The sequence below is a fragment of the Neomonachus schauinslandi genome, chromosome 14, assembly GCF_002201575.2.
Source record: "Neomonachus schauinslandi chromosome 14, ASM220157v2, whole genome shotgun sequence".
NCBI classification, from domain to species: domain Eukaryota; kingdom Metazoa; phylum Chordata; class Mammalia; order Carnivora; family Phocidae; genus Neomonachus; species Neomonachus schauinslandi.
Genome location: NC_058416.1, coordinates 46,647,150 through 46,669,243, shown reverse-complemented (window position 1 = coordinate 46,669,243; position 22,094 = coordinate 46,647,150). Strand labels below are relative to the sequence as shown.

Below are 22,094 nucleotides of genomic sequence, written 5' to 3'. Positions count from 1 at the left end.
CTCAGGTCATGATCCTGGAGTCCCGGGATCGAGTCCCGCATCGGGCTTCCTGCTCGGCAGGGAGTCTGCTTCTCCCTCTGACCCTCCCCCCTCTCATGTGCTCTCTCTCTCATTCTCTCTGTCAAATAAATAAATAAAATCTTTAAAAAATTTAAAAATAAATAAATAAATAAATAAATAATAAAATAAAATAAAAACCTCAGAATGCAGGGGCACCTGGGTGGCTCAGTCGGGTAAAATATCTGACTCTTGATCTCAGCTCAGGCCTTAATCTCAGGGTCGTGAGTTCAAGCCCCACACTGGGCTCCTCAATGGGCATGGAGCCTACTTTAAAAACAAACAGAAAACCTCAGAATGTAGAGCTGATGGTCCCTATCATATTTCCATTTAATTCACCAGTCTAACACTACAAAAACCAGATAGAATGTAGAGGATGACAGTGGACTTTCATAAATTCAAATAGCCCCAATGATAGCCACTCTGCAAAACATGCTTTCTTTGCCAGAGCAAGTTAATACTAAGGACACGGGACACAGCAACTAATCTGACATATGTATTCTTGTCTTTCCCGATTAGGAAAAAAGATCAAAACCGGTTTTTAATCTCATAGACAAAGTATACATTTACAGTTCTGCCTCAGAGCCATTTGGCCATCCTGCAGACCATCACACTGGTCTACTTTACCAATGACATCATGTTAATAGAACCAGATGAGTAAGAAGAAACTAGAATGTTGAAAGCCTTGGTAAGACATAATGCTCCAGGAAGTAGAAAATAAATCTTAGGATGAATTCAGGGACTATGCCATGTTAGTAACTTTTTAAAGGTTCAGTGGTCTGGGTAATGCCAGGACACTGTCTCCAAAGTAAAGAACAAATTATTCCATCTTGCACTTCCCAAACCAGAGAAGGAAGCACAATGCCTGACTGGCTTCTTCAGGTTCTGGGGCAGCAGAATCCACAACTAAGGGTAATGCTCTGATCCATATGCCAGGAGAGGAGAAAGGGTGCCTGAACACTCAGCTCCTGTATCAAAGGAGAGGCAAGAAGAGTCACCATTTTAGCAGAGGTAACTGAACTTGAACATCAGAAGGACTATACACAATGGGGAAATGGAGTATATCTGGCATGCAAATGATACACTTAGGTGTCTCTCAGTATTCCCTGATCCAGTTTTGACAATAAATGAACAAGTGTGGAAACCCCAAGCTTAGGAAGGGCAGGGCCTTCTCAGATCTCCAGTAATGAGGGCCTGAGTCACAGCGCTGGGTAAGCCATGAAGACCAGATGTGCTAGCCAAGGGGAGGGTGTATCTAGAATGGACAGCAGAGGAGGGAGAAGAGGATTCAGTGGTGGCCCAAAGGTCAATTACAGCAGCAGGGGCTAGAGTCTGCCCCACTATCCTTCCTCCTATAAGTTTCTCCTACGGGCAGAGGCCCACTGAAACCCAGAAGGGGCTGCGCCCAGAAGCCTATAAAGAAGCGAATGTGAGCAGAATAAAGGGTGGGCTGTTGTCGAAGCTGTGCTGCACAGTCCAGCCCCGCCCTGAGGAATAAAGGACTTAGTACCCTAGATGCTGGGAGTGCCCAGGAGGCAGCCACTGCCTTTAGTCACTCCAGGGATCACCTCAGCTGAAAAGGGCTGCTTCACACAAGTTCACGTCCCTTCCCAGGGCAGCCTATACCCACTGACTGACCATTATCAGGGTTGAGATCTCTCACCTCAAACTGGGACAGCTCTGAAGGGTCACCTCTCCTGCAGAGCTCCCCCGCAGTTGGCTGAGGTACCCCCTCGAGAGTGCATCACAGCTCAACTTCAGCCTCTGCCCACTCCTGCTAGCCTCCCACCCTCCCACAAGTGTGATCCTAAAGCACTCCAATTAATCTGTTGCACACTCACCTCCAGCTCAGCTGGCTTCCTGGGAAGCTCAAACTGTGAGAAATGGCAATGTTTATGCCTATATTTCAGGGTTGTCATTCTCTATTAAATGAAACAATACATATCAGGTCATTTGTGCAGTACCTGATACAGAGTAGGCATTTAATACATAAGCATGAGATGGTAACTTAGGGAACAAGATAGATAAGCTTATATAAACCTCAGGATTATATGCAACTTCTATATGCCAGGTGACAAATACACAATTTCTGAGGCACACAACATAGGAAGCATTCATTTTAAGTATATTCTCAGTTCTGCTAGAAAATAGTAAGTCAACACAAAGGTCAGTACCACAATCCAATTATTTACTGTATCGATTGTATCCTTATTCTATAATGATCATAAAAGATGTAAAAACTTAGAAGAACAAATGCTAAGCACATCTAAAAACCTGGTATGTTAATTTTTATTAACTAACACTAGGGGTCACTAATTACCAAGAAAAGCCCAAAGGTCCTTCACAAAATTTGGGGAGGATTTTATATATTCCAAAGGACAAGAACGTAAAGTGCTTTAGTAACAAACCAAATCCCTTTTCAACTCATTCTAGTTATTAAATCACAGACTCTCACTACCACATTTTAAATTATTTTCATGGTAAAGGATCACATCAGAACAAGATAACTGGATTCCTTTCATAAGCACAATTAGAAAATTAAACTTTCTGCAAAATTCAATCATGCTTAAATATTAAGCACATAAATTTTTAAAGTTTCCTGTGTGAGGCACCCATTTAGCTTCAGCTAAATTTTCTAATGTAAGAGATAATATGATATATATGCTAATGCTCGAATCAAACTAAGGTCCAATTTAGCATAGTCTCATGTTTGAAGTTCAAGAATCCAGCAGAAATGGACAAATATAGGAAGAACCAAGTACAGAAAACTGAGCTGATCTGATGTAGGTATTTAGATATGGGCAGAAAGATGTGTGCTGTGCTTGTCAAAAATACAAAAACTGAAATGTGTTAATTCCTTGAAAGCAAGATTAATGCAATCTAGCAGTAAGACATGCACAACAAAACTACCAAGGAGAAGATGAAAGAAAGTGATGTAACATGCCTAGGAAATCTGGAAAAGCATAGCTTTCTTCCAGCTGCAGCAAGTCAGGAAAGAATTTATGGAGACAGCATCTGAGCTGCACTCTCAAGAATGCCATCTCATCCCCATGGTCCAGGTCTACCCAGAGAACTTGTTTACACAGAAGAAAAACGAGTAGTGCAGGGTTATGAAGGTAAAGAGCAAGTAGTTCATGTGCGGATCAGGCAAATTAAACTATCTGCAGCTCATTTTTGAAATCCCATAAAGTATAGCAATTTACCCACTACCTTTATTCTTTACTGTAAAAGGTACATGTTTCTCAACTTCAGCAAGATTCTATATCTGGTTCACAAGTATCAGCATATGAGCAGATAGGCTGTAATGGTGTAAAATGCACTAAATCAAACATGCTTATTAAGCACATACTTACAAGGTTCATTCATGGTAATTTACACAATTAGTTAAATCTCAGAATAGGGGCGCCTGGGTGGCTCAGTTGGTTAAGCGACTGCCTTCGGCTCAGGTCATGATCCTGGAGTCCCGGGATCGAGTCCCGCATCGGGCTCCCTGCTCGGCAGGGAGTCTGCTTCTCCCTCTGACCCTCCTCCCTCTCATGCTCTCTGTCTCTCATTCTCTCTCTCTCAAATAAATAAATAAAATCTTTAAAAAAAAACAACAACAACAAAAAAACAAAATCAAGGATATAAACCAAAAATTATTAACTAAATGTGAATAGACTAAAAAACACTAAATCAAAGTGAGACTAGATAAAAACACACAACTGAACAGGTGGCCAACAGACACATGAAAAGATGCTCAACATCAATCATCATCAGGGAAATGCAAGTCAAAACTACAGTGAGGTATCACCTCACACCCATCAGAATGGCTAAAATCAAAAAGACAAGAAAAAAGTGTTGGCGAGGATGTTGAGAAAAAGGAACCCCCATGCACTCACTGTTGGTAGTAATGTAAATTGGTACAGCCACTGTGGAAAACACTATGGAGGTTGCTCAAAAAAATTAAAAATAGGAATACCAGATGATCCAATAATTCCACTATTGGGCATTTACCCAGGGAAAATGAAAACACTAACTTGAAAAGATGTACCCTTATGTTTACTGCAGCATTCTTTACAATAGTCAAGACATGGAAGCAACCTAAGCGGTCCATCGGTAGACGAATGGATAAGGAAGATGTGTTACACACACACACACACACACACACACAGGAATATTACAAAGCATTAAAAAAGGATGCAATCGGGCGCCTGGGTGGCTCAGTCGGTTAAGCGTCTGCCTTCGGCTCAGGTCATGATCCCAGGGTCCTGGGATCAAGCCCCGCATCGGGCTCCCTGCTCATCGGGGAGCCTGCTTCTCCCTCTCCTACTCCCTCCTGCTTGTGTTCCCTCTCTCGCTGTGTCTCTCTCTGTCAAATAAATAAAATCTTTAAAAAATAAAAAAATAAAAATAAATAAATAAAAAATAAAAAAGGATGCAATCGCGCCATTTAAGACAACATGGACCTAGAGAGTATTATGCTAAGTGAAATAAGTCAGACTGAGAAAGACAAATATGCTATGACTCCACTCATAAATGGAGTCTATAAAAAATGAACAAACAAAAAGCAGAATCAGAACTATAAATACAGAGAACTAATGGTTACCAGAGGGGAAGGGAGCTGGGAGGTGGGTAAAATGGGTGAAGGGGAAAGGAAGATACATGCCTCCAGTTATGGAATGAGTAAGTCACTGAAATATAAAGAACATAAGGAATACAGTCCATGATATTCTAATAGGGATGTAATAGGACAGATGGTAGCTATACTTGCTGTGAACATAGCCTAAGGTATAAACTTGTCAAATCACTGAGTTGTACACCTGAAACTCATGTAACATTGTATCAACTGTACTAAAAAAAAAAAAAACCCTCACACAATTGAATTATATACTGTCCATAAGAGATACTTTATATTCAAAGCTAGATGTTGAAAATAAAAGTAGAAAAGATATATAATGCAACCAGTAACCATAAGACAGCTAGACTAGCTATATTATCATAAAACAAAATAAACTTTATGACAAGAAATATTATTGAAGGCAAAAACATTTTGTAATAATAAAAAGGTCAATGCATGAGGAAGATATATGCTATGTAATATATTCCATATAACCCCATTACAAATGGATATGGGCCTGACAGGGTCCCAAGATTCATAAAGCAAAAACTGACAAAATTGAAACTACACAATTCCAGAATTATAGCTAGATTTCAATACCACTCTCTCAATATTTGCTAAAACAAAGTCAGTTAAGTATATATGATTTGGTCAACCCTTTCAACTCACCCAATGGACATTTATAGAATGCTCCACCCCCAAAACAGAATATACATTCTTTTCAAGCACTCAAAGAACATTCTCCCAGATATAGCAAATGCTATATCACAAGTTAATTCCTAAGAAATTTTATTTATTTATTTTTTTTAAGTAGGCTCCATGCCCAGCATGGAGCCCAACAAGGGGCTTGAACTCACAACCCTGAGATCGAGACCTGAGCTGAAATCATGAGTCAGACACTTAACCAACTGAACTACCCATGCACCTGCCTAATTTTAAAAGAATTTCATATTCTTCAATAAATAAAAGTATGTTACCTGGTCATAAGAGAAATAAGAAATCGACAATGGAAAGAAATTTGGAAAAATTTCTTAAAATTGTTGCCAAATATGTGGCATACTTCTAAATAACCCTGACTTCGCTGTGGGTTAAAGAAGAAATCACAAAAATGTCAGAAAGTATCTTAAAATAAATGAAAACAAACACAGAACATGTCAAAATGTATTGTGTATACAGCTAAAATGAAAATTTCTAGCTTTAGGGACGCCTGGGTGGCTCAGTTGTTAAGCGTCTGCCTTCGGCTCAGGTCATGATCCCAGGGTCCTGAGATCGAGCCCCGCATCGGGCTCCCTGCTCTGCAGGAAGCCTGCTTCTCCCTCTCCCTCCCCCTCCTGCTTGTGTTCCCTCTTTCACTATGTTTCTCTCTGTCAAATAAATAAATTTTTTAAAATCTTAAAAAAAAAAAAAAAAAGACTAGATACTATTCCCCTAGGATCAAAAAACAAGGATTTCTGCTCTCATCATATTTATTTAACAGTATACTAGGATCTAATAAAATAAAGAGCAGGGGAAAAGCATCCAGACTGGAAAGGAAGAAGTACATTTGTCTTTATTTCAGATGTTATGACCCAGTGTACAGGAAATCCTATGGAATTTACAAAAACCTAACAAGTTCAGCAAGGACACAGGATACAGATCAACAACAAGGACACAAGATACAGATCAACAACAAAAAATCAACTTGTCTTTCTATATAGTTGCAACAAGAAATCAGAAGAGGAAATTAAAAGAAAAACTCCATTCAAAATACCAAAAAGAATTCAATGCCTGGAAATAAATTTAACAAGAGTATAAGTCTGTATGTTGAAAACTTCAAAACATTGCCGGGAGAAATTAAAGATCTAAATAAAGGGACAGGTATTTCACATTCATGGATTGGAAGACTCAATATTGTTAAAGTGGCCATTCTTCCAAATGGATCTATAGATTCTAGACAACACAACCTCAATCAAAATGCCAATAGGTGCTTCTGTAGAAATTAACATGATCCTAAAATTTATATGGAAATACAAACTTTTTTTAAACATTTATTTATTTATTTGGGGGGGGGTTGCGCAGAGAGACTCTCAAACAGACTCCACACTGAGTGCAGAGCCCAATGCTGGGCTGGATCTCATGGCCCTGAGATCACAACCTGAGCCAAAAACCAAGAGTCAGACACTTAACTGACTGAGCCACCCAGGTGCCCCCAGAAATACAAACTTTTGACTGAAAATAGCCAAGATCATTTAAATCACAGTTGGAGGGGAGCCTGGGTGGCTCAGTTGTTAAGCATCTGCCTTCAGCTCAGGTCATGATCCCAGGATCCTGGGATCGAGCCCCGCATCGGGCTCCCTGCTCTTCGGGAAGCCTGCTTCTCCCTCTCCCACTCCCCCTGCTTGTGTTCCCTCTCTTGCTGTGTCTCTCTGTGTCAAATAAATGAATAATCTTTAAAAAAAAAAAAAAATCACAGTCGGAAAACTCAGACCACCCAATATCAAAACTTAATTATAAAGCTACTATAATAAAATCAGTATAGTACTGATGTAACAAAAGATATAGGTCAAAGGACAACAGAAAGTCTAGAAATTTATGGTCAATTCATTTCAAGAAGAGTGCCAAGACAATGCAATAGGAAAAGAGTCCTTCTGGTAAAACAGTGAAGAGATTATAAAATGTGGGATAGCCATAAAATGGAATGTTATTTAGCCATAAAAAGGAAGAAATTACCGATACATGGATGCTATGGCAAGGATAAACTTCAACAATATCATGCTAAATTAAAGAAGCCAGACACAAAAGTTTGTGTGATTTCATTTATAAGAAATATCTAGAAAAGACAAACATCCTAGAGATAGAAAGCCAATCGGTGGTAGCCTGAGGCATGGGAGAGCAGCAGGAATGAACACAAACAGGCATGAGGAAGCTTTCTGAGCTGATGGAAATGTTCTAAAACTGGATTGTGAGGGCTGCGCAACTGTGTAAATGTACCAAGAATCACTGAAATGTGTGCTTACTGTAGATGAGTTTTATGCAACATAAAATTCTACCTTAATGAAATGGTTTTTTAAAAAAGGAACAATCAGGGGCGCCTGGGTGGCTCAGCTGGTTAAGCGACTGCCTTCGGCTCAGGTCATGATCCTGGAGTCCCGGGATCGAGTCCCACATCGGGCTCCCTGCTCAGCAGGGAGTCTGCTTCTCCCTCTGACCCGCCTCCCTCTCATGCTCTCTGTCTCTCATTCTCTCTCTCGCAAATAAATAAAATCTTAGAAAAAAAAAAAATTATTAAAAAAAAAAAGGAACAATCAGGAGTTCCCCATCCCTAGAGGACAGAAGCAGGGACTGAAGGAGCTCCTATCAGGATGCCAGAGTGGAAGAATCTGACCCCATTGTTGGTTCTAAGAGCCTGTGGCCTTTTGACCCAAAGTGCTGGTTTACGTACTTCTTGTGGCTTTGCCCAGTTGCTATTCATAGGGTCCTAAAAAAAACATGTGACTACTCTTCCAAATATTTCACTTGCAAACACAGAACATGGAATGTTTTCACCTTTCGTCCTGTAAAGGCAGCTCGATGAAGCGGTGTGTCTCCCATGTCATTCAATACATTCACTTCTGCACCAGCCTGACAAACATGAAAACTTTAGATATCTTCCACATGTCAAGAAATACACAAAGGTGAAAAGAATTCCTTAAAAAGATATTAAATATTTTTTAAAGAATTTATTTTTAAGTAATCTCGACACCCAACGTGGGGCTCAAACTTAGAACCCTGAGATCAAGAGTTGCATGCTCTACCAAATGAACCAGTCAGGCACCCCAAAAATACATTAAATATTTCAAAACTAAAATAATGTTAATATTCATTGGTTGTCACTACTAAAATTCAATTCAATTCATAGTAAACAGTAAAGCTTCCTGAAAGGTAAAAGTCTGATAGGTAGAAGAGTAAAAAGCTATTTTCCTTCAAAAAATGTACAGACCTTCACTCTACTTTAGAAACCCCCATATTGAAAAAAAAAATGTCTGAATGAAACACCAAATTTTCTCCACCAATCTAGTAAGTTTTCAGTGACGAAAAAGATCCCAATATTTAAACACACCACCCAATTTTAAGACACAAAACATAATTTCAGAAATACCAATGTGAAAAATTATCAGAGAATTGAAAAATGTGAGATCTTAAATCATATGGTGCTCATTAAGAGATTCTGGCATCATTTCTGAATTACTTAGGATGTACTTTGGTTATTTTTTTAACTGTTATATTAAAAACTAGTATCTTCACATTAATTCATACATTCACTTTTGCAATTTTAAAAAGTCAGAAAAATCAAATGACTAAAAAAAATAGAATTTTAATTAATCACCAGGCTAACCTAATTCATGTACTTAGCAAAAAACAATTAAGTGTGTTAATGTTAAATAAGCCATTATGGTTAGTCGGCTTTTCTAAGACTTTCACAATTTCCATAACAGCAATATTTATTTTATTCATTTAAAAAGTAAAGCTATAAATATACCTTTAACAGATCCTGGACCACTTGTCTATGTCCAAAATAGCATGCCAGATGAAGAGGTGTCCAGCCTAAATTAGACTTACTTCTTCCTAAAAATGGAAAAATATAAAGCATTTTTGTTATTTAGATAATTTTATAATAAAATTTCTCTTTACCATGGTACTCCCATACACTGGCCAATCTCCCCTTCACATTGCACTGCTGATGAATGAGAGGCAAGAGACAGGACATAGTAAGAAGTGTAACAAGTATAATGGATTAGAACCCACAAGACCCAGATTCTGATGCCACCTTCCTAACTCCATCCATGTCCTCATTTTTAAAAGGGTGGTGGGAGGCGTCATGGGAGTTACATTCAAAGTAGATGATCTCTAGTTGGCTCCACGGTTCTGAGTCTCTAACCATCTCACAATCATCTAGCAAAGATCTGGTTCTCTCAGCACAGTATTTCATGAAAAGCACCTCTGCGCCATGTTAGGAGGGTGGATGAAAAGAGGGAATGGATGTCTTTAAAAATAAATAAATAAATAAATAAATAAAAAATAAGGGCGCCTGGGTGGCTCAGTTGGTTAAGCGACTGCCTTCGGCTCAGGTCATGATCCTGGAGTCCCTGGATCGAGTCCCACATCGGGCTCCCTGCTCGGCAGGGAGCCTGCTTCTCCCTCTCCCGCTCCCCCCTCTTGTGCTCTCTCTCTCTCATTCTCTCTAATAAATAAAATCTTTAAAAAAAAAAAGAGGGAATGGATGAAGAATCTTTTCTGCAGCATTTGGAAAGCTGTTAGCTCTGCAAACAGTGACAGCAAATGGAGTCCTGACTCCAGATAAAATCTCAAGTAATGAGGATATTGGTTACCAGAGTGGTAGAGTCCAGCTACTCTTAACAAGATAACAAGAACCAAAGTTAAGAGCAACGAAATGTCGGATCCTTGCTGAGGAGAGGTACAGAATAACTGAGTGCAACAAAAACATAACTATACAATTCAATTCAGAAGAAAAAAAAACATAGGGTACTATAGCTTAGAGCAGAGATAGCTCCAAAAGGTTATCAAAATTCCCAATCAGGCTTAAGAGCATGCAGCCTATCAAATTCCAAAGCTCAGCACCCTGGAGGGTCTACCAAAGCCCAGGAGCATGCTGCCACCCAGGGGGCACTCCTCAGGAGGAGCTAGAGGTTTAATGGCTGCCCTCATTTCCTGGATTTCAGATTTTGAGCCAACAGAAACCCCAGGCACCAGCCTCAGTGCACCCAGAACAAGCCTCTGACAGCTCCCTTAGGGACCGCTGCCACTAACAGTGTCCTGTGATTGTTTGCCACTTACCCAAACACCCACAACTGTTTCCTCTAAAATGTATGCCCTCTAGAACCTGTAATTCCAGAGTGAATAAATTCTAGAGGCAGTCTTTTTTTTCATGGAATGTTTCTTTTACCTTCTGTCCTTAACTGAAACCTAGCTCTTCCTGATGACAAGGACCCTCCTCTACCCCCCAGGTGGAGCCTCCCCAGATAATTCCCACACCCACTGGACCTCACACAACAGAAGCCATGCGAACTTCCCCATCAAAACCCAATGCTGTCTCTAGTCAAAGACTCCACTCACATTACAACCCCTCTTGAGACTTCTGCCATTAAACCTCAAACACTGGGACGCCTGGGTGGCTCAGATGGTTAAGTGTCTGCCTTCAGCTCAGGTCGTGATCCCAGGGTCCTGGGATCGAGTCCCGTATCGGGCTCCCTGCTCCGCGGGGAGCCTGCTTCTCCCTCTGCCTCTGTCTCTCTGTCTCTCATGAATAAATAAATAAAATCTTTAAAAAAAAAAAAACTTCAAACACCTTGTCTGCTGCCATCTACCAACCTCCCACCAGCTCACCCCTCACCAAGTACCTCCGGGGGACAGTCTTTCTCCCCATGCAAACCGTGCCACTGTCCTAGGGGTGTCTACTACTTATTTGGTATCCTGATCTCTTGGTTTCTCAGCTTCCCTCATTTCCCGAAAACTTTGCCTCTGCTTGATGTTACATGCCCAGCCCCAGGGCCAGAGCCTGGATGTCATCATCATCTCTGACCTCACAAACTCCCCACTTTCTAGCCTGTTCACACAGGTATACTCCAGACTTGTTCAATTAAATCAGCCCTTCATTCCTTAACCACTTCTCATGTATGTAAACACCTCCATCTTTACTTTCTTCAGTAAATCCATCATTTTGACCCCTCACTTCAACTTCTTTGCCTGTCCCCTCCATAATCCTGTTGCAGTAGCCTACAAAAACCCCAAAGCCTGATAAGTACACTAGCTTGATTTTTCTGTAACTATACCCAGGTTCGCTGAACAGTGGTAGAAGAAAAATAACAGAACCCTGTGGACTCATGGCACTTTAAACTCAGCATCTCCTACTTCAGCTAGGCTCTAGACAAGCTTGGCAATCCTTCTTATACTCTTCAGGTGTCTCTCCTACATTCCACAACATGCACTTCCAGTCACCCCTGTTCTCCTCAAGCCTCTTACCCAAACACCTCTCCTTAACAAAGGGCCTCAGTCTCTCAGCTTCACAATGAGAAGAAAGGCTTTCATGGAATTCCTGGGGCTTCCTGGAGCCAAATCTACCACCACACCACTATCTACAGGCATTCTTCCATCCTTCCCCTCTGATGTTTAAGATTAATCCAGTTCCTGTATCCTGGATTCCATCCCTTTCTGCTTCTCAGGCACTCTTCTCCTTTATCGTCCACCTCCCCCTCTTCACTTATGAGTAAGGAGGAAGTAAACACTCAGTCTCTTCCATCTTACAAGCAAGAGGAACAAAAGCCCTCTCTGATCCCATTCTCCCTACCAGCTATTGTCCTCCTCACTCGCCCCTCCCGCTCTGTCCGCACTTACTCTTTCCACCCCCTTCATTCCCGTCAGTGCCCCACCCGCCATGGCAGGCCAGGTTCATCTCCCACCATGTCATTCAAATGGTCCTCAAGTTTTAATCCACAAATGCTGTCACCAAATACCAGGGGCACTTTTCAGCTGCCACAGCACTATGTCACTGGAAAGCACTGGACAGCATGGCCCGCATGCCTTCCAGGCTGCCACAGCCCTGCACCCTACAGTGTTTCTCTCCCTGTTTCCCTGCTTCGGCACTTCTCTCAGGATCCTTTGCAAGTTCTGCTGTCCGATGAGTCCTTCGTTACTGGTATCTCCAATAATGGTATCTCCTGGCCCTTTTCCACTGCTTTCACTGTTAATGTACTACTGACTTCAAAATCCATATTCCCCTTTCAAACTCTTTACTAGACACCTCCATTTGGAGGATACAAAATACCTTGTGCTCAAAAAGTGCAAAGCTGAGCTCACCTGTCATTTTATATGTACACTGTTGACCCCTGAACAACATGGGTTTTGTTTTGTTTTAAAGATTTTATTTATTTAGTTGAAAGAGACAGAGATAGCGAGAGCAGGAACACAAGCAGGGGGAGTGGGAGAGGGAGAAACAGGCTTCCTGCCGGGCAGGGAGCCCGATGTGGTACTCAATCCCAGGACCCTGGGATCATGACCTGAGCCGAAGGCAGACGCTTAACGACTGAGCCACCCAGGCGCCCACAACATGGGTTTTGAACAGCATGGGTCCACTCACATACAGATTTTAGTCGATAAACACTTTAAATGTATTTTCCTTGTAATTTTAACATTTTCTTTTCTCTAGCTTGCTTTATTATAAGAATACGGTACATAATACATATATGTTAACTGACTTATCAGTAAGGCTTCTGGTCAACAGTAGGCTATTAGCAGTCAAGTTTTTGGGGAGTCAAAGTTCAATGTGGACTTTTTACTGTGCCGGGGGGGGTGGTGCCCCTTCACTCTGTGTTGTTCAAGGGTCAACTGTACACACTCACTAAAACTACCTCTTCTTCCCCACATTTGTTTTCACAATGAATTGCCCTTATTCACCTTGTTTCTCAAGTCAGAAAAAGTAACACCCTTGCCCCTTTTCTTTTTCACCCCCCACATTCAGTTAGTCCTATTGATTCTACCTCCTAAATGTTAATTATACCTACTTGTTGTTATTTCCTCTAAGTTACTGTAACAGCGTCTGAACTGGTTTCCTCACATCTAGTGTTTCCAGGTAAGATTCTGGACCAAAAAATCAGAATTTCCAAAATCCTACATTAAAATACTTCATTTTTTATACTCTTTACTACTTACCATGGATATACAAAAAATTTTGTACCCTTATCCTAGAAATACTGGCCTTAACCTTCAACTGCAGGTCAGTGCTTCCTTCTCTTTCAACTTGACATCAGTAATTCCTTCCAACCAATAACATCTCTATGTTGATTGTTAAGCTTTAATTCTTGAAGAACTATAGTACATTTCACCATTTTTTTTCAATTTCTCAGGGTTTGGAAAAACAAATCAGAAAAGAAATCCTAGAAATGCCTAGCACACGTGATCCCCATGGGGAAACACTACTCACTACCCCATCCCACCTCTCCCTATTCACTTCACCTGGTGTGCCATTCCTCTACGTATATCCTTTAAACTGCCCTTAAGACAGAAGCTGACAGGTATAACAATGAAATTTTGAAAAAGCATTCACATCTGTTTCATAGTTTTACATTCCAAGTAGACGACTTTCCACAGATTCACCTGAAACAGCCATAGGTGAGGGTGGGAAAGGTAGATAATACAGGGTTATTAGGATTTTCAAATGCCAGGAATGTTTTTAGCTTTCAATATAGCATCCCCAGATAAAGATTAAGAAATGGTCTTTGTCGGGGCGCCTGGGTGGCTCAGTTGGTTAAGCGACTGCCTTCGGCTCAGATCATGATCCTGGAGTCCCTGGATCGAGTCCCGCATCGGGCTCCCTGCTCGGCGGGGAGCCTGCTTCTCCCTCTGACCCTCCCCCCTCTCATGTGCTCTCTCATTCTCTCTCTGTCAAATAAATAAATAAAATCTTAAAAAAAAAAAAATGGTATTTGTCAAAGCACCAGAAGGATTTTTAGAATTCCTTTAGCATACCAAAAACCAACTCATTTTCTCAAAAACTCAGATCATAGTTTCCTCCCTGCTGCAATCCTTCTCCACTGTGGGTGAAGCCATAAGGTTTGTGGCCCTAGGACAGGAGAAGAATGTGACATAGCAGAATAAAATATGCATCTGGGACAGAGGACTGGGAGAAAGACACAAAGGCAGAGACATAGCCCTCCTGTTCATGAGCCCAGAGAGCGAGATAAATTGAGGGAACACCACCAACAGGCAAGTGGCATCTGGGATGACAGGAAAAGATCCCCCAGCAGCCACCTGCAGGGCAGCCACAAAGTGACAGCCAAGGACCACCATTTGTATGACAAACAGAGACACGAGTTTGACTTTGCCCCAGGTTCAGCTATAAAAGCTTAAGGAGCACTAGAAAGAAAAGGGCCACAGAGGAACCAAAGGCTATAGACACACACAAACAAGGCTCACCCTTACATTTAAAAGCCACCTTAGGGGAAATGGGGCAAGAAGAGCTGAGAGGCTCTGGAAGACCATTTATCAAAAAGCAATTGAGCTTGAGGTATCCAAAGACTAACATTAAGTCTTCCATACTTCAAGAATGAGAAGGTGCGGGCGCCTGGGTGGCTCAGTTGGTTAAGCGACTGCCTTCGGCTCAGGTCATGATCCTGGAGTCCCTGGATCGAGTCCCGCATTGGGCTCCCTGCTCGGCAGGGAGTCTGCTTCTCCCTCTGACCCTCCCCCCTCTCATGTGCTCTCTCTCAAATAAATAAATAAAATCTTTAAAAAAAAAAAAAAAAAAGAATGAGAAGGTGCTTGTTGAAATATCAGAGTCATTTTGGAAAATAAATTCTATTTCTCTGCACACCTGAGTGCAATATTTACAACCTTGCTACACAAGGTGCATTAGGATTTGGCTGCTGCTTACCTATCCAACTTTATCCCCCCACCCCCCTCCTGCCTGTAGGCCCTTGCCACCTAGGCTGCCTCTTGCCTCAGGACCGTAGCACATGCTCTATCTTCTCCCTTGAACATTTTTTCCATTTTCACCTGGTTAGTCCTACATACTCTTCATAGATTGCCTTAGAATCATTTCCTCTAAGAAGCTAATCCTTCTAGTTCCAGTTTCATACCTCTCCAATGGGATCTCATGACACCCTGAGGTTCCGTATTCTGGTACATACTGTGTAGTACAGACTAGTCTGATCTGTAAATCTACTACACTAGTCTCAGTGAGGGCAGGGATCCTACCTAACACCACCTGCAAGGTACTTCACAGGACTCTGGGCATATAGTAAACACTCAAACCTGCTGCTTTAACTACAATACCCTATCACAGCATGCATCTTGTAACTGATAAAACTGTCATGGACCCTAAACCTTAAGACTAGATCTCAATTTCTCTGACTTAGGGAAGACTACAAGAGACCTTTTACCCACTGTTATGAAGGTTCTTTCTAGAATAAGAGATGGGAATTTATTTCTAGCAAGACCAAAAAGATTAGTGCTAAATAAATGAGTCATACATACTCACAAGAGAAAAGCTAAAAAGCCCACCCAAAGCTTACCTTTGCAATTAATGTCAGCAATTACTTCATTTCTTTCCATGGTTTCTAATAACTGTCTAACTTCTTCAATGTTGCCATTTCTGGCATGATGGAGAAGCTGCTGCTCTGCTTCAGTGTTCATTTCTAGATTTAAAAATAATATTTATCTGTTCTATTATTATAAATTATTCTATTATCTAAATATTATTTATTATTATTTATCTTCATTTTGCAGCTAATAAGATAGACACAAGAACTGACTAAATGAATCAGTTGCAGGGCCAGAACTTTACTAAGACTCCTTTGCTCTTTTTATTATTAAAAAAATTCACTAGACATTCAGTCAAGTTTCTTAATCTCTCAAATCCTCAGTTTCCTCAACTCCAAATAACCTCATGACCTGCTATAACATTGTATGACAAAATGCTTTTATAGACCCACAGTATTTGCAAATAGTTATTACAACAATAACTAGACATAAAATTAAAATATGGTCATTACTATAAAAACATCCTAAGGCTGAAGTATAAATTAACACATTCAAAACCTGTGCAAAATATTCTGAATAGAAAAAACTCAATTATAAAAATCCAGGAGTGACCATACTTACCATTCCTTTGTTTTCTCTCTCATATTTTACCAAGCCTCAAACCAAATATAGAGGACTACAACCAAATTTAAAGCATTTGTCAAAATGTTATGAGCAGCAATTCACAGAATATAGATTTCTTACTAAAAAATACAAATAAATTTTTTTGCCTACAAGATTAGCAAAAATAAAAGATTATACACCTGAAACCAACGTAACATTGCAAGTCAACAATACCTTAATTTAAAAAAAAAGATTAAACATGCCCAATGCTGTCTCAGACAGAAAATGTGCACTCCAGTAAAGTGTTAATACAAAGGCATACAATCTTTCATATGTTGGGGGTGGGTCCTAATTTGTCAATATCAAGTAAATTTCAAAATACACATACACCTGTGGAGGATTCTGCTAAGATGGCAGAGTTTGAAACACCAGGAATCTGTTTCCCCACCTAGACAATAATTGCACTGGCAGAATCTGCCCAATGCAACTATTTTGGAACCGTAGAATCTACTGAAGGGCTTTCAACCACCAGGGAAAGCTTGGAAGGTAAACTGTGGTTAATTCATGTCATTTTCAGCCCTTAGCAAGGCAGCAGCTACCCATCTCCCGTAGTACATGTGTTCCTGGAGCAGGTTGCAGGAGCCATGGTGAGCAAGAAGACCCCTATACACCAAACATTGGAGAGCTGGGCTCTGATCATTGCTGCTTCTGATCACAGAGATGCAGACAAAGAGGCAAGTAGCTACTGCTGATGCGGCATCTCTCACTGCTCGCTGCGAGCCCCTCCAGTGGGTGGAACTTCCAGGGGATTTAAAGGGCCAGCACTCTTTTTTGTTTTCCCCCTTCATTTTTCTGTTCCTTCCCTTTTAAAAGCCAGACACTAAGAACTAGGACATTCAGGGGCGCCTGGGTGGCTCAGTCAGTTGAGCATCTGCCTTCTGCTCAGGTCATGATCCCAGGGTCCTGGGATCAAGCCCCACTTCAGGCTCCCTGCTTCAGCGGGGAATCTGCTTCTCCCTCTCTCCCTGCCCCTCCCCCCTTCTCATGTGCACTTTTTCCTCAATAAATAAAATCTTTAAAAAAATATTGACTAGGACATTCAAAAACAACTGCATATATGGAGAAAATTAGAACATAACTGCTCATGACCACCAAAAGGCTCAGCAAAGACCTGAGAAGACCTTAAGTTTACAGCTCAGGCTAACCCTTAGCACAGAGACAGCCCACAACAATCCAAAAACACAACAAATTAGAAAACCCTGGGGAAGGAGGAGAATTTGCTATCTTGAGTTACTACATTATTAAATTCAAATGTTCAGTTTTCAACAATGAAAAAAGTTACAAGGCATACAAAGAAACAAGAAAGTAGGGCCCATTCAAAGGGAAAAACAAATCAATAGAAACTGTCTCTGAAGAAGATCTGATGGCAAGTGGGTGCCTGGGTGGCTCAGTTGGTTAGGCAACTGCCTTCGGCTCAGGTCATGATCCTGGAGTCCCAGGATCGAGTCCTGCATCAGGCTCCCAGCTCAGCAGAGAGTCTGCTTCTCTCTCTGACCCTCCCCGCTCTCGTGCTCTCTCTCCCATTCTCTCTCTCAAATAAATAAATAAAATCTTTAAAAAAAAAAAGATCTGATGGCAAATATACTAGACAAAGATATAAAAAGACATTCGAAGATCTAAAGAAAGATGGAGGAAGTCAAGAAAATGTATAAACAAGATAAAAATATGAAAAAATAGAAAACCTAAAAGTAAACAAATTCTTGAGCTGAAAAGGACAGTAACAAATGAAAAATTCACTTGAGGGATTCAAAGGCAGATTTGAACAAGCAGAAGATTCAGTGAACTTGATAGATAGGACAATGGAAATTACGGAGTCTGAGGAACAGAAAGAGACCAAAATCCGAACAGAGCTTAAGGGACCACAGTAGGACACCAAAACGCACATCAACATGCATCATGGAAGTCCTAGAAGAGGTAGAACAAGGGGTAAAGTATTTGGAGAATAGCTGAATACGTCCTCAATTTGATAAAAGACATGAATATAAACATCTGAGAAGGTCAATGAACTCCAAGTAAGGGGAACTCCGAGAGACACACTACATAATCTAATTTTCAAAAGAGAGAATCTTGAGAGAAGCAAGAGAGAAGCTGAGTCATCGGATCCAGGGTAAGATTATCAGATTTCTCGTCAGAAACTTTGGAGGACAGACAGCAGTGGGCAAATATATTTAAAGTGCAAAAAGAAAATTTTCAGCAAGAATTATGTATCTGGCAAAACTGCCTTTCAAAAGTGAGAGAGAAATTAAGACATTCCCAGAAAACAAAAGCTGAGAGAGTTCATTACCGCTAGACCTGCCTTTTAAGAAATGCTCAAGAGAGTCCTGCAAGGTAAGATAAAGTCACACTAGACAGTAACTCAAGGCTATATAGAGAAATAACTTGATAAAGGTAAATGCATGTGCAATTACAGCTAGTGTTGTTATAATAAAGGTTTAAAGCTGTACTTTGTTTTCTACATGATTTGAGTAATACCTTTAAAGAAAAAAATACTGGTTTAAAAGTATTATTACAACTTTTTATAACTTATTATAATTTTTTATATTATTCTAACTCCAAATCTTGTTTTCTATGTAATTTAAGAAACTAACGCATTTAAAAGAATTATTAGTTTATGTTTTGGGTGTACAGTGTATAAAGACGTAATTTTGTGACATCAGTAACCAAAAAGGGTGGGAACAGAGCATAAAGCAGCAAGGTTTTTGTGTGTGTTAAATTAAGGTAATATAAATTCAAATTAGTGCTATAACTTCAGGATGTTAAATGTAATCACCAGGGTAACTTCCCCTCAAATAGGTAAAGAATACACGAAAAAGGAAATAATGTAAATATTTCAGTACAAAAAAAGTCAGCTAAACACAGAAGATGACAATAATGCAATAAAGGAGGAACAAAAAAAGCTATAAGGCATATAGAAAATAGCGAAATGACAGAAGTCCCTCCTTATCAGTATTTTAAATGTAAATGGATTAAACTCTCCACTCAAAAGACAGATTGGCAGAATGGATAAAAACACATTATCCAACTATATGCTGTCTACAGGAGATGCACTTTAGATTCAAAGACAGAAGTAGATTGAATGTTAAAGGATAGAAAAAGATATTCCTTGCAAACAGTAATCAAAACAGAAGTGACTATACTAACGTCAGACACAATAAACTCAAAACCAAAGAAGGTTACAAGGGACAAAGAAAGACATTATATATTAATAGAAGGTTTAATACAGCAAGAAGAAAGTAATTACAAACACCCAATGACAGATCAAAATATAACAAAAACAGAAGAAACATTTTTATAATAATAGTCAGAAACTTCAATACCCCACTCACAATAATAGATAGGACCACACCAGACAGAAGGAAACCACCACCTAACTTTGCATATTAAGAAACTAGAAAGAGGGGCGCCTGGAGGGCTCAGTTGGTTGCGCGACTGCCTTCGGCTCAGGTCATGATCCTGGAGTCCGGGGATCGAGTCCCGCATCAGGCTCCCTGCTCGGCGGGGAGTCTGCTTCTCCCTCTGACCCTCCTCCCTCTCGTGCTGTCTCTCATTCTCTCTCTCTCAGATAAATAAAATCTTTAAAAAAAAAAAAAAAAAGAAAGAAACTAGAAAGAAAAAAAACTAAACCCAAAGCTATAATAATAAAGATTAGAGCAGAAAGCAACAAAATAGAGAATAGAAAAACAAAAAAATTCAATGAAACCAAAAGTTGGCTCTTCAAAATGATCAACAAAATTGACAAATGTTTAGCTGGACTAAGGAAAAAAAAGAATCAAATTACTAAAATTAGAAATAACAAGGACATTACTACCAACCCTACAAAAGTAAAAAGCATTATAAGATACGGTGAACAATTATGCACCAACAAATCAGATAACCTAGATGAAGTGGACATATTCCTAGGAACACAAAACCTACCAAGACTAAGCCATGATGAAATGGAAAATGTGAATAGGTACATAACTCATAAAGAGATCGAGGGGTGCCTACGGGTGGCTCAGTGGGTTAAACATCAGCCTTAGGCTCAGGTCATGATCTCAGGGTCCTGGGATCGAGCCCCGCGTTGGGCTCCCTGCTCAGCGGGGAGGCCTGCTTCTCCCTCTCCCTCTGCCACTCTCCCTGCTTGTGCTCTCTCACTCGCACTCTCGCTCTCAAAATCTTAAAAAAAAAAAAAAAATCAAATGAGTAATCAGAAATCTCCCAAAGAAAATCTTCCCGAACTTGACTGCTTCACTGGAGAATGATACTAATCCTTCTCAAATTTTTCTAAAAAATGAAAGAGGAAAAAATACTTTGTAACTCATTCATGAGGCCACCATTATACTAATACCAAAGACAGAAAGACACTACAAGAAAACCACAGACTGATAACCCTTATGAACACTGATGGAAAAATTCTCAATGAAATACTAGCGAACTGAATTCAGCAGTGTATTAAAAGGAATATACACCATGACCCAGTGGGATTTATTCCTGAAAGGCAAGGATAGTTCAACATATGAAAATTGATCAATGTGATTCACTGCATTAATAAAAAACACATAATCCTCTCAACTGATGCAGATAGCACATTTAACAAAATTCAACATCTTTCATGATTTAAAAAAAACCTCAGAATTAGAAATAAAAGGAAACTATTTTAACGTAATAAAAGCCGTATGTGAAAAACCCACAGCAAACATCATACTCAACGGTGAAAGATGGAAAGCTTTTCCTCTAAGATTAGGAACAAGGAAAGCATGCCCACTTTCACCAGTTTTAGTCAACATAATATTGGGCATTCTAGCAGATAATTTAGACAATAAATAAAAAGCAACCAAATTGGGAAAGTAGTAAAATTATGTGTTTGCTGAGGACATTTACAGAAAACCATTAAGTGTCAACAATAAAAGCTCTTAGAAATGACAAATTTAGGAAAGTGTTAGGATACAAGAGCAACATAAAAATCAGCTGCATTTCTTTACACTAGTAATAATTCATCTGAAAAGGAAATTACAAAAATAATTCAATTTACAATACAATCAAAAAAGAATAAAACAGTTAAGAATTAACCAAAAAGATGAAATACTTACACAATAAAAACTACAAAATATTGAGAGAGATGAAAGACAAATAAATGGAAACACATCCCATTCACAGATTGGAAAACTCAACATTAAAATGTCAATCCTATGCAAAAAAAATCTAGACATCCATTCAATGCCTATCAAAATCCCAATAATGTTTTCTGTAGAAACAGAAGAACCCATCCTAAAACTTAATGAAATTTCAAGGAACTCTAAATAGCCAAAACAATATTGAAAAAGGAGAATGCTGGAGGACTCATACTTCCCGATTTCAAACTTATTACAAAGCTACTGTAATTAAACACTGTGGTACTGGCATAAAGACAAACATATAAAATAATGGAATAGAACAGGGAAGCCAGAAATAAATCCTTGTGTATACGGTCAAATGAATTTTTGTAAGACTGCCAAGACAATTCAATGAGGAAAGGACAGTCATCAACAAATGATGGGGAAACTGAAAATCCACATGGAAAAGAATAAAGTTGAACCTCTACCTAACATTGTATTCAAAAACTAACTCAAACTGGATCAAAGATCTAAATATAAGACTTAAAATTCAGAAGAAAACATAGGGCAAAAGTTTCATGATATTGGTTTTGGCAATGATTTCTTGGATACAACAAGGACATGGGTAACCAAAAAAATAGACAAAGTGGACACCATGAAAATTTTAAAATTCTTGCATCAAAAAGACA

The 22,094-nt window shown here is 39.7% G+C and overlaps 1 protein-coding gene across 1 annotated transcript in view; it reads right to left on the bottom strand.

Annotated features, from left to right (window-relative positions):
• The window catches only part of OSBPL1A (oxysterol binding protein like 1A), a 212,774-nt gene extending 196,951 nt beyond the window's left edge, over positions 1 to 15,823 (bottom strand). The window contains exons 1-3 of the mRNA XM_021686066.2: positions 15,703 to 15,823; positions 9,156 to 9,241; positions 8,183 to 8,257 (exon numbers count right to left, since the gene is read on the bottom strand). Of these exons, the coding sequence (XP_021541741.1) occupies positions 8,183 to 8,257; positions 9,156 to 9,241; positions 15,703 to 15,823 (282 nt within the window). The remainder of the gene's footprint in view (positions 1 to 8,182; positions 8,258 to 9,155; positions 9,242 to 15,702) is intronic.
• Between the last annotated feature and the right edge of the window lie 6,271 nt (positions 15,824 to 22,094).